Source organism: Eurosta solidaginis, chromosome 3 (genome assembly GCF_040869045.1).
Source record: "Eurosta solidaginis isolate ZX-2024a chromosome 3, ASM4086904v1, whole genome shotgun sequence".
Classification (NCBI taxonomy): domain Eukaryota; kingdom Metazoa; phylum Arthropoda; class Insecta; order Diptera; family Tephritidae; genus Eurosta; species Eurosta solidaginis.
The window spans coordinates 273,228,905-273,241,442 of NC_090321.1; the positions used below are offsets into that span (position 1 = coordinate 273,228,905).

At 34.0% G+C, this 12,538-nt stretch overlaps 1 protein-coding gene across 1 annotated transcript in view; it reads left to right on the top strand.

Annotated features, from left to right (window-relative positions):
* The window catches only part of Elk (Eag-like K[+] channel), a 410,371-nt gene that overhangs the window by 289,556 nt on the left and 108,277 nt on the right, over positions 1 to 12,538 (top strand). Inside the window, exon 7 of the mRNA XM_067777239.1 lies at positions 8,000 to 8,137. Coding sequence (XP_067633340.1) covers positions 8,000 to 8,137 — 138 coding nt within the window. The remainder of the gene's footprint in view (positions 1 to 7,999; positions 8,138 to 12,538) is intronic.

The window sequence follows — 12,538 nt, forward strand, 5'->3', positions numbered from 1 at the left end:
AGCTTTATGATCTAAGACCAACTGTTGTAGTAGCTCATCAGCAAGTCTGCTCCGGTTTAGGTTGCCTTGGATAAAACTAATCACTATTGGATTGAGAATTTGGCTTTTGCAACAGCGAGTGCCGCTATGAAGATGCTGCATGCTCCAGATCCAGGGACATGATCGAGCTTCTGTGTATTACACAGGTAACATTTTGGAGCTGCGGTACAGGCCGAAGCTTTGTGGCTGTTTTGCCCACACTTCCAGCAGGCGTTACTCCTGTCTGGACCCTTGCATTCTGCCTTCCGGTGTCCGTAGCCGAGACACCTAAAGCAGCGTTGTACTTCTGCTCGCTGTCTGATTCGGCACTGTATCCATCCGATAGGAATTTTACCTTTTTTGAGTAGGGCGTTGCCAATATTCTCGTCCATTTCGGCGACCGCCATTTTCTGTTCTCTTTGGTTTGCTGCGAACACAGAGACACGGAGAGGTCTAGTGATTTCTTCTTTTCCGACCTCCCTCCTTATTGCGTCTTGGATTTCTGTTTCAGTTGTGAGACAGTCCATGCCAAGTACTTCCAACTTCATCCGCTTGGAGAGCTGTTGTGCTTCACCGACCTCTCCTACTGCACTACCTATAGCTGCTCTGAAGGCCGTCTGGTCACTGCAGCGCGCCGTTTCAATCAGTACGTTACCAGATTTGGTTTTTCGTACTGACCGTACCACCGTACCTGTGTCATTAGGGCGGAGCTGGCCGCGTATGGCCCCTAGCACCTGGGCATAGCTATTGCCTTCCACAGGTTTTACCACAAAAGTTGCTGCTTGTCTCCTCTTTCTCGCGCGTTTTTGAGTTTTAGGAGCATGGACGGGGGTTGCCTGCTTGGCTGGCTGGGCCCGCTGTTTCAGCCTCCGGCGCGCTAGATTGGACCAAGACTCACCTTGTGAAAGCGTATTTGTTCTTTCATCTCGCTTCTTTTTGGCTTCCAAGTCCTCCGAGTGGGAATCTGAGCTCGTTCGTGCCCTCTTGCTTTTTCGGCCCGATTCTCTGCTCTCATCTACCTTTTGGGCCCTTAATGATCCCATGCAGCTTAACGCTTCCTCGAGAAGAGCCATACCGGTTTTTATGTCCTTGGACACGGTCTTCTGCTTGAGAGCGGTTTCCTGCATTTCGCGCAGCACTGATACCGCGTACTCCAGCAGTTCGTCTTGGCTCTTTCCTTTGAGGCTTGTGTATGAGAGTGAGCCTCTTGGCGGAGTCGCACGTTTCTCCTTCTCAACAGCACGCTGTGCAACGACACTGGGTGAGCTGACCGACGCTTTTTCCCTTGCAGTAGCAGGTGTTGACTGGCTGGGGTTATTGCGCAGCTGTGCTTTCGCCGCTTTTGTCTTTTCCGCCGATTCGGTGCCTTGTGTGGGCATTACCGACAAGGTCGCTTTAGCGGGGGTTGTTAAAACCGGCGATCTCAGCACTTTAGTGCTCTTCTTGAACACCGCTTCATCGCCCCTTTCTTTCTTGCTTACTATTCTTTTATCTTCCTTTGTTGTTTTTATTTTGTTGCTCATTTGTTCTATTGGGTCTCCGCTTCAAGCCGCTACCTCCGCACGATGTGCAGTCGCCGTCTTCAATTCCCGTGGTTATCTTTGCAGAAGCAGGGAGGCCACGCGTGGGTTGACACAGGTCCTTATGGGAGTCTGTGTTCAGAGCCAGAATACAGCGTTAGTCAGGAGTCGTCTCAACTGAGCCTACACCACCAACTTAATGGCGACATTCTTCGAAGGTACTTGAAGACCTGCCAAGGTTTTAACGCGACGGAGACGATGCCGATATTAACCTACCAGCCGTTTCGGCAAGATGTCACCTTTGCTTATTAAGGTAGTAGCCTATCGTCATCGCCAGCCCGTAGCAATCAGTTCATAATCATATTTCCAGTTTTGGTCAACAGGATCTTACTGGTCTCGATCCTGTGGATGCTTGATTGGGTATTTTAGGGCGGCATCCTATCGCCCTTTCACCGGAACTTTGGGATGTGTTGCCCTTAGAGCAACACATTCTCATTTTTCCACTGGATTGCTCGTTTTGGTTCGCCCTGAGTACTTAATTCACTCAGTACCTCCCGTCTTGTGGGAAGCGTTCCTCTATCCACCACCTGAGAAGGCGCCCGGTAGGGGACCGGTACCCCCGCGGGAAGGTTAAAGTTAAAGTTAAAGTTAAAGTCAAAGTTAAAGTTAAAATTAAAGCCAAAGTTAATATTAAAGTTAAAGTTAAAGTTTTTTTTTTAAGTTAAAGTTAAAGTTAAAGTTACAGTTAAAGCTAAAGCTAAAGTTAAAGTTAAAGTTATAGTAAATGTTAAAGTTAAAGCGAAAGTTAAAGTTAAAAATAAAGTTAAAGTTAAAGCGAATGTTAAAGTTAAGGCGAACGTTAAAGTTAAAGTTAAAAATAAAGTTAAAGTTAAAGTGAATGTTAAAGTTAAAGCGAAAGTTAAAGTTAAAGTTAAAAATAAAGTTAGAGTTAAAGTTGAAGTTAAAGTTAAAGTTAAAGTTAAGGTTAAAGTTAAAGTTAAAGTTAAAGTGAATGTTAAAGTTAAAGAGAAAGCTAAAGTTAAAGTTAAAGTTAAAATGAAAGTTAAAGTTAAAGTCAAACTTAAAGTTAAAGTTAATGTTAAGGTTAAAGTTAAAGTTAAAGTTAAATTTAAAGTTAAAGTTTCAGTTAATGTTAAAGTTAAAGTTAAAGTGAATGTTAAAGTTAAAAATAAAATTAAAGTTAAAGTGAATGTTAAAGTGAAAGTTAAAAATAAAGTTAAAGTTAAAGTTAAAGTGAATGTTAAAGTGAAAGTTAAAAATAAAGTTAAAGGTAAAGTTAAAGTTAAAGTGAAAGTTAAATATTAACTTCTCATTTATTCAATAAAAGTAAAAAATTTGTTTTCTTATCGGTCACCACGCTTAAAAAGGTCAACTTGAATTAATATCAAAGACAAAACTTGAATTAATATCAAAGAAAACAAAATGTTGCATAAATATTATAATTGCATAAGTTGATAATATGCAATAGCTTTACCGCGGCAGTCCCCGAGTGCCACACGTCGTTTTTTTTGTTATAAAAGCTTAGGCTTCACATTGATACAACAAATTAATTTATAAAGTCCTAACCATAGCCTAAGGCATTTACCTTTTTTGTTTGGTAAATACCAAGAAAATACGCGAAATATTCCTTTTTTGTATCTTTTTTTGGATATTTAAAGGTACTTGGAATTAAAATGCAGTAGTTGAATTGATACGTCATTTAAAATCAAATTATATTTGTTTTTGATATAAGAGAAAAATGGCAAAGTTTACAAACGGCGATGGTTACTAGAACATGTTTCTGAATTTCACTTCTACATCAGCAAGCTTCTCGGCAGCTGAGTATTGAATTAAATTTTTCTCTAATATCAATAAAAAAAACATTGTATAAAGCAATATGAGCAAATCTCGCTATTTAATACACTGAAAGAAATGGTGCTAGTAAAATCAACAAATCGGATTTGTTGTTCTTGACTTAACGGAGATTCGGTGAAATTGATCGAATTATGGTTATTTCGACCGAGTTCTTTGTCAAGCGAACAAATTAGTTTAGTCATTTCAACAGAAGAGAAATTATCGCTCTTAAGTTAACAAAATTTTGTAAAATTGACAGATTCCTAATCAATCTAACTGATTTTTCTGTTAACACAACTGATCTTACAGGTCATTTCAACGGTGATCAACTGTCAATACGTGAGCAAATTTCAAAGAGAATTTTACGCTCACTGCGCTCTCTACTTTGTACTTATGACAATGTTGCCACTTATTAAAAAAAAACCAAAATAAGAAAACTATCAAATCGAAGAAACGCACGAAATGGGAAAACAACAAAAAACTAGTTTTTCAGTTATCAATACGAAAAAAAAAAACCCTTTTTTGAATTTACTGTGCAAAAAATTACGAGATACCGGGACACCTATTTATCGGGTACAAATTTGCAACTTCTCGTCCAAGCGAAATGCAAAATTGCGCCCTCTTGTTGCAAAAGTTTTTCTTGAATGAACGATGTTACGTCAAATATTTCTACTACAAGTTTTCTTCGAAACAATCAAGTGTGGCAACTACATGCGAGAGAAGAAATTGAGAATGAGCTGAGCTGCAACTGAAAGAATTGGGAATCAGTCTTGTGACTACAAGTTTCATTTCTATATTCATATGTATGTATATGTTGCAAGCATGCGTATTTATGTATTCACATATTTACGTAGTTACGTGGCGGCAGCCGTGGTGTGATGGTAGCGTGCTCCGAAAACTACACAGAAGACCCTGGGTTCACATCCCGGGCAAAGCAACATCAAAATTTTAGAAAAAAGCTTTTCAATAAGAAGAAAAATTGTCTAAGCGGTGTCGCCCCTCGGCAGTGTTCGGCAAGCACTTCGAGTATATTTCTGCCATGATATGCTCTCAGTGAAAACTGGTATGCGTTGCAGATGCCGTTCGGATTCGGCATAAAACAAAAAGGTCCCGTCCCGCCAATTGGTAAGAAAAATTAAAAAGGAGCACGACGCAAATTGGAAGAGAAGTTCGGCCTAAAATCTCTTCGGAGGTTATCGCGCCTTACATTTATTTATTTATATGGCAACTTAGGTACTTTCATACAAAGCTGTCGCAACAACTTTTTGTGTTCATTTGATTACTAAAACGGTCAATTACGAATCAATGATTTGTGCGCAGTTGATTCAACATATTGTGTCGATGGATAAAAATTGACAGAAATCTCGGTTGAATTGGCCCGTATCTCGGTTGATTTTACCAGTCTTTCTTTCAGTGTACATATACAAAATATTTGTTTTGATTTTCAACAAACTAATCAGCAAACATTCGGGGTCAAAAATTGTTCATAAAGGAGTCCACATATTGAATACTCTGCGCGTATTATGAGCTAAATTAGGAGTTTGTAGTGAATATATTCACCTTCTGGCCATAATCGATAGACACAGGTCTGATTTCATGCTTTATATGAGATTAAATATGAGTGCGATATGACTCTTTACGATGACATTTATGTGAATTCTTTAATAGCATTTTTTCAAGACGTTTACGAAGAATTTCGGACACACTTTTGAAACGGAAAATATAGAGAAAACTAATATTGTGAGGAAACCCCTTATTATTAACAAAATCATATATGTGCTACAAAGTACGCAAATTGATCTATATAGGGGAAATGCCAAACAGATTGAAAGATATGTAAAAAATTCAAAAGAAGCTTGAAAGTGAACAGCAATATTTAGATCAATAAAAATATTCAATGGTAAATAAGTGAATTAATAAAGAACCATACAAATGTATTCATAAGTACGAATTAGCAGTGAAAAAGATATATTGAGAGCTTGCGCTGATATTTGTAGTATCCAGAAAAAGTTTGATTAAAGAACACCCATGAAACTATCAAAAGAAAACCAAAATCTGAGAGAAATGAAATTCATTTTAATTGATACTTTTAGAATAAATTAATTGATTAGAATAAATTGATTTATAAGTTCCGCAGATGCCAAGTTTAATAATTTTAATATTTTTTGCTTGTTCTTAACTTCATCAAATTGAAGTCATTAAATACTACTAGGTGATCACATTTCTAAAGCTCATAATTGTAACAACTTTGGACTCATATTAGACTCTAGAATTGTGAGCGCTAATAGTATGTTTTTGGGGTACGTATATCTACAAAAACAAAGCTACTCCTCAAACATTATCACTAGCCCATAATTTAAATATCCGAAATGAGTCCTTGTAAAATATTATATTCGTCCAAACAAGTTGGGAATAAATATTCATATTTTATTTTGAAAAAATAAAAATAAAAATTTTATTTGGAAAGAAAAAACTATTTAAATTTCTACATTCTTACTACACTTCCTGTTCCTTTTTTATTCGCATCGCCATTTTCGTGCTCATGGAAGATTCTGCACAGTCATCAACATTTGAAAAATGTAGCTATTTTGAACATGTTTTAATGTTACTGCAAATTTTCATACTTTTCCCCAGTACGTCAATCGTTGTATGCCTCCAGTAACCGCTGAGGTCGGTATGTCCTACCAGAGGTATACCTGCCTCCTCAATTCATATGCCGAAAATGTGTAATTTACTTTTTGACATCTATGCCTTATATGTAAAAATTCTGAGAAATTTCAAGCCGCTAGCTCTAAAAATGAGGAAGAAGCTACTTTAAATGTTTTGTCTGTTCAATCGGTTGTACGGTATAATTATGTATATATATTACCGATCTTGACGATTTTTTAACACAATAATCCCTGACATATGTATATGTAACAAATTTTGAAATTTCGAGATTCTAGCCTTTAAAAAGTGGAAGAAATAAGGTTAAACCTCTTATATGAGCAATGGATTGTATCGGATATGTAGTATGTATGGGGATGACTTTTTTCGTATATTCCTTTCTTTTTTTTGTTTTGTTTTCTTTTCTTTTCTTTTCTTTTCTTTGCTTTTCTTTTCTTTTTTTTTTTCTTTTCTTTTCTTTTCTTTTCTCTTCTTTTCTTTTCTTTTCTTTTCTTTTCTTTTCTTTTCCTTTCTTTTCTTTTCTTTTCTTTTCTTTTCTTTTCTTTTCTTTTCTTTTCTTTTCTTTTCTTTTCTTTTCTTTTATTTTCTTTTCTTTTCTTTTCTTTTAAGTACTTGTAAAGCTACATTTATGAGTGATTTATAGTATTTTTTCCGTTTTATTGCACATGTTTTTGTGCACTTGCTTTGCGAACGACGTATTTGCCGTAATAAAAAAAAATCGGACGTGGAGGTCAAGACCCTTAATGCTCAGCACACAAAAACCAAATTTGCTATGGAACAATGGATAGAATCGCATTCATTGCATCCTTAAATGCGGCAGCTTCCGCTTGGAGGACGCTGCAGTGATCAGCCAACTGAAGTTTATTGCTTACTACAAGCTCCTCACAAAAAATCGCTTCTTAAACCTTATCGTCCAATTTTGACTCATCGGCGAAGTAGTCACTGTCACAAATTAAACCCTTTCCCTTTACCCCTTCTCGAGGCGATGACTGTTCTGAATATTGCACAGAGGCATATAATGGTACACTAAAGTTATTTCGGCCTTGAAGTAAAGTTTGGTGATATCGCTGTGATGCTGTAATGCAACTGGACTGTAATCGGCTTACCTGCGATATTCGCCAGATTTGTACTCAACTACGCATGATATTTAGTGCTAAGGTAGGCGTTGCTCTAAGTGCATGGCTGATACCAACCGACGCTGTACGATATACGGAGACTAAAAATCTTATAAAACTCGCCGTGTAATTTGTGTCTCACCAAACAATTGCTTCATAGAAAAGGATCTGCTTGACTACCATTTCATAAAACTGGCGTACACCATTGACACAATTTTCCAGGCATTACTGATAGAGGAGCTAGAACAATTTCTTGTGGCATGCCTCTGCTTACCTTTCTCTCGATTATGACTCGTTCCTATTCCGCTGCGACAATTCTGTTGCACAGAAGTGCGTAATTGAATCCATAGAGAGCGCCTCCGACTACCAAGCCAAAAAGAGAATTGCAAATGGCCGTGGTTAGGTCATTATTAGGCGGTCTTTCAACGTCAAGAAAGGAGCCAATAGCAAATTCTTTTTACTCTGGGAACCCCTATATTGGCATTACAAACGCTAGGAGAGCTTTTTCCATTGAAGTCCCCGCCAAACGTTTTTTGTACACTTTTATTATTAAAGTTAGAATTGGTTCGGTCCCTGCCAGCAATTACTATACCACAGCAGCTTTATTTTTTTATACAGTTTAAAAGGCACGTTTAATTAACGCTTGCAGCTATTTACGTGTTAATATTTCAGGTATATGTCAAGGCGAGGCGGGGTTTTATCAGCTAGCTAGTACATTTAGCAGTTAAACTTATTACCAGTTTTTTTAACGTTGAGCGGGAAGCATATCTACGAAATAATCCCAACTCAGCAGCTATTTATAAAGTTTCTTTGTCTCCCTTACAGGTTCACCGTTTTGGTGTCTATTTGACATTGTGCCAATTAAAAATGAGAAACGAGATGTGGTACTATTTTTGGCATCACACAAGGACATTACACATACAAAAATGTTGGAGATGAATGTCAATGATGAATGTGATAGCGGTAAGTTTATGAATGCTTAGATAAGAGAGTGATTCGAACATGTAATTGGCACATACATATAAACACACATTTTTTCGAGCACTGTAATAAATATTAAGATGGATCATTATATAAGGTAAAAATTAGTTTAAAAGATAAATTTGGAATATAAATTTATCGAAAGCAATAAAAATCTTTTTAAAAAACTACATGATTTGTGTTACTAAATTAAAAATAATTGCTCCATCTTAATAAAAACTTAACGCCTGCTATTACGAACAATTTCGATATGTGATTTTAGATTTAATTTTTGAATAAGGTGCGTATTATTGTGAAGTATAGAACTGAAATATTACTCGATTTCAATGGGAAAAACCTTAATTTGTTGCAAATCTCTGGCGTATCTTTATCGTTATTAACATGATTTAACAAAAATTGTGTCCCAATAGTTTAAGTTAATAGGAAGCATTGTAATATTTATATGGTTACTCAATATTCAAGACTTTCCGCTCAATGGTCATAAAAACAATGTTATTCTCAATAAAGTACAGAGGATGGTCCATTATATTTCTCATTCGAAAACGGTAAGCCCTATCTTTAATGTAAATAGGCAAGTTGAAAATTTTGCGCTCCTTTCCGAGTTTAAAAGGAATTGTGTTAGAAGGACTGCAAAGCAGGTGCGGCTGTCGCGCTGTCCGGCATAAGGAGGATAATCCAAGAAGACAAGCTCTCTATGTATGGTTAAGCATATGGATTCTCTGTTTCACAAAGAAGTTTACCCATAATCGACACTTCAAAATTCTCTTAGATTTTAAGCGTTAGGAGCCATTGCATCACGTAGCTCCCTATGAATTTTGTCATTATTTTAACATGAACTGTCATGTTTCCGCTCTTTGGCTCCGATATAATAATATTTAAAATTATAATATAAAAAAAAAAAAATAATATTAAAAAACAAGTAAAGGTGTCTAAGTTCGGATGCAACCGAACATTATATCTTCAGCGTGAGCTTCAATTGTACATTTCATTTCAGATAAATTACTTTTCTACATAACACGTGGCACCGCACGTTTGAAAAAAAAAAAATGTATCCCCATTTCATCTTACAATAAAACTTGATAAGCGAAATATCATTGATTCAAAATTATTTCCTGCTAAGTTATACGTTATTATTCTAGTCTGCGACCCTTTTAGACCTAATAAACTTGTTTTATATCTAAGTTACCGTGGTCCATGTTCCATGGTCCAATGTTTTCTGCTATAAAAAAATATGTAAATTTTTCTTCGAGATATGTCTCCCGAATAATAGGAAATTGCTTAGCCATAAAAGGGGCGGTTTCAACCCCATTTAAAAAAATTTTAGTGTTTTCCAATTTTATGTTATAATTAAATTTAGGAAATAAAATTCCATTGACTCAAAAAGCTCTCTTTTGCAAAGATATAGCGTATTTTATTCGTCCACAACCCTTTTAAAAATGTTTTGTATAAAAGTGGAAGTGGTCGTTAACCGATTTCGTAAATTTTTCTTCAAAGCATTCCTTATAGTAAAGGCAACCCCTCTGCCGAATTTCGTTACAATAGGTTTAACGATTTTTGATTAATAATATTTGTAAAATTGATTTTATCATAAGTAGGCGGTGCCACGCCTATTTTAAAGATCTTTATTAAATTTTTATCTAGAGTCTCAATATCAGTCCGCACGTCAAATTTCAACATTCTAGGTGTATTATTTACTAAATAATCAGGATTTTTGTGTTTTCCAAAATGTTATATATATAAAAAGAGGGCGTGGTTATCATCCGATTTCGCTCATTTTTAATACCGATTCTGGGTCCAGATAAGCTAGGGTACTAAATTTGGTGGAAATATCTCTATATTTACTCAAGTTATCGTGTTAACGGAGAGACGGACGGACGGACGGACATGGCTCAATTAAATTTTTTTTTCGACACTGATGATTTTGATATATGAAAGTCTATATCTATCTCGATTCCTTTACACCTGTACAACCAACCGTTATCCAATCAAAGTTAATATACTCTGTGTGCAAAGCACGCTGAGTATAATAAAATAAAATAAAATAGAAAAAAATTAAATAAGGTAAAATAAAGTAATACAAAATAAAATAAAATAAAATAAAATAAGATAAAATAAAATAAAATAAAACATAATAAATTAAAAAAAAAATAAGTAAAATGAAATAAAATAAAGTAAAAAAAATAAAAAAATTAAATAAAATAAAATAAGATGAAAAAAAAAATTTAAAAAAAATTTAATAAAATAAAATAAAATAGAATAGAATAAAATAAAATAGAATAAAGCAAAACAAAATAGCATTAAAGAAAATAAAATAAAAATAAAATCTAACAAAATAAAATGAAATAATAAAAAATTAAATAAAATAAAACAAAATAAAGTAAAATAAAATAAAAGAAAATAAAATAGAATTAAGTAAAATAAGATATAATTAAGTAAAATAAAATTAAACAAAATAAAATGAAATGTAATCAAATAAAATGGAATAAAATAAAATAAAGCAAAATGAAATAGAATTAAAGAAAACAAAAGAAAACAAAATAAAATAAAATAAAATAAAATAAAATAAAATAAGACAAATTAAAATAAAAAAAAAAAAGATAAATAAAATAAAACAAAATATAATAACATAAAATAAACTAAATTAAAAAAAATAAAATAAAATAAAACAAAATAAACCAAAATAAAAAAAATAAAACGAAACAAAATAAAAAATAATTAATGAAAATAAAATGAAATGGAATAAAATAAATTAAAGTAAAATAAAATTAAATAAAATAAAGTAAATTTTTAAAATAAAATAAAACGAAATTACATAAAACAAAATAAATTAAAATAGAATAAAATAAAATAATATAAAAGACTTCCTTGTCCCTTATACGGAGGTATATATCCTAGCAAAACCTGCTTTTTTGCTTCTAGCTCATTTAGGTCTCCAATGCATTCATACACTAGCTTAAAAGAGATTGTTTTAGAAAGACTGCGAGGCACGTAATACTGCTAGGCTGTCTGGCATCAGGAGTATAACCCAAGAAGATGGGCCCCGTCATAGAGGTTCTCTGCAAAAAACTTCTATTGCATTGATTTCTACCCTTTGATCATTTTGGCATCGATTTATTGAAATTTGGCCTATAGATGCCACCTCCCGTTTTTCGTCATCAAATTTTGAATCAGCCGTGAACAAGACCTCTAAGTTTGGGTCAGCATATGGATTCCCTATTTAACAAAGAATTTCGTCCATAATCGACACCTCAAAATTTCTATAGATTTTGGGTGGTCCCTACTTAACATTGCTCCCTATGAATTTTGTCATTAGTTTAATAAGAGCTGCCTTGTTTCCGCTCTTTGGCTCAGAGATATTTTGAAGCTATATATATCCCTTTTTAATTAGATATTTTTAGTTTTTTGTTCATTGTAAAACTCATGCCCTTAAATTTACTTGACGGATGAGAAAGAAATTATCCTCCAGTTCTAGTAAAATTATAAATATTCGGAATATTTTTCTAAGATGTCTCACTCTATATCTAATATACATATGCAAATGGGCAGGTTTAGATTTACTAAGACCCATACATCCATACATATTTATGTACATGCATACACATAATAAAGTTACCACAAATATTTAGCATTTAATTGCTTAGTTAGCATTAGTATGTATATATGTTTGTATGTAATAATAAAAATATTACGTATATGCAGTGTATTTTCTTATAAAAGCACGTGGCTTCAAAGCAAAAGTAATAATAATAAAATTTATAAATAACTGAAAAGCTATTAATTGACGTTTTGTAATCTAATATTAATTAAAAGTTCGAACATTTGTGAGCTAGTGATTATTGAACTTTTGGACCGATCTCCATGAAATTAGTTGCAAACTATCGATTATCAGTACGGAACTTTATCCTTCGTACGTAATTTTATCCTTCGCAATGCTTTCAACTTATTTTTTTAATATTTTGATGTTTGAAGACTTTTGGAACGCGTCTTTAATTGTTCAATCGTAGGTAGCTCAGAAGTAGCTTCTGAATTTGATTGATTAGTTTAAATATCTATAGCTCAAACTTAAGGGGTTTTGGTACAAATGTGGATGACATCTGTCCGCATCTTATTAGGACCGAAGGCTGTTATTGAACCTGTCGTGCAAATCTGTCACTTTACGTGACTGTCTCTCATTTTTTCTGCTGAGTTATTCAAGGAGATCGGAAAAGAACATTTTTTTAATGGGAGTTTCAGTATATTTACGAAATATGAGCGCAAATGTGAAGCAAAACAAACAATTTTTGGCGCGATTTGTCTACGAGGAGAGTTAGGCCGAATTTCTCGTCAAACTTGCGTCGTGCACCTTTTATTTTTCCCTAAAAATTGGAGGGCGTCTCATTGAAA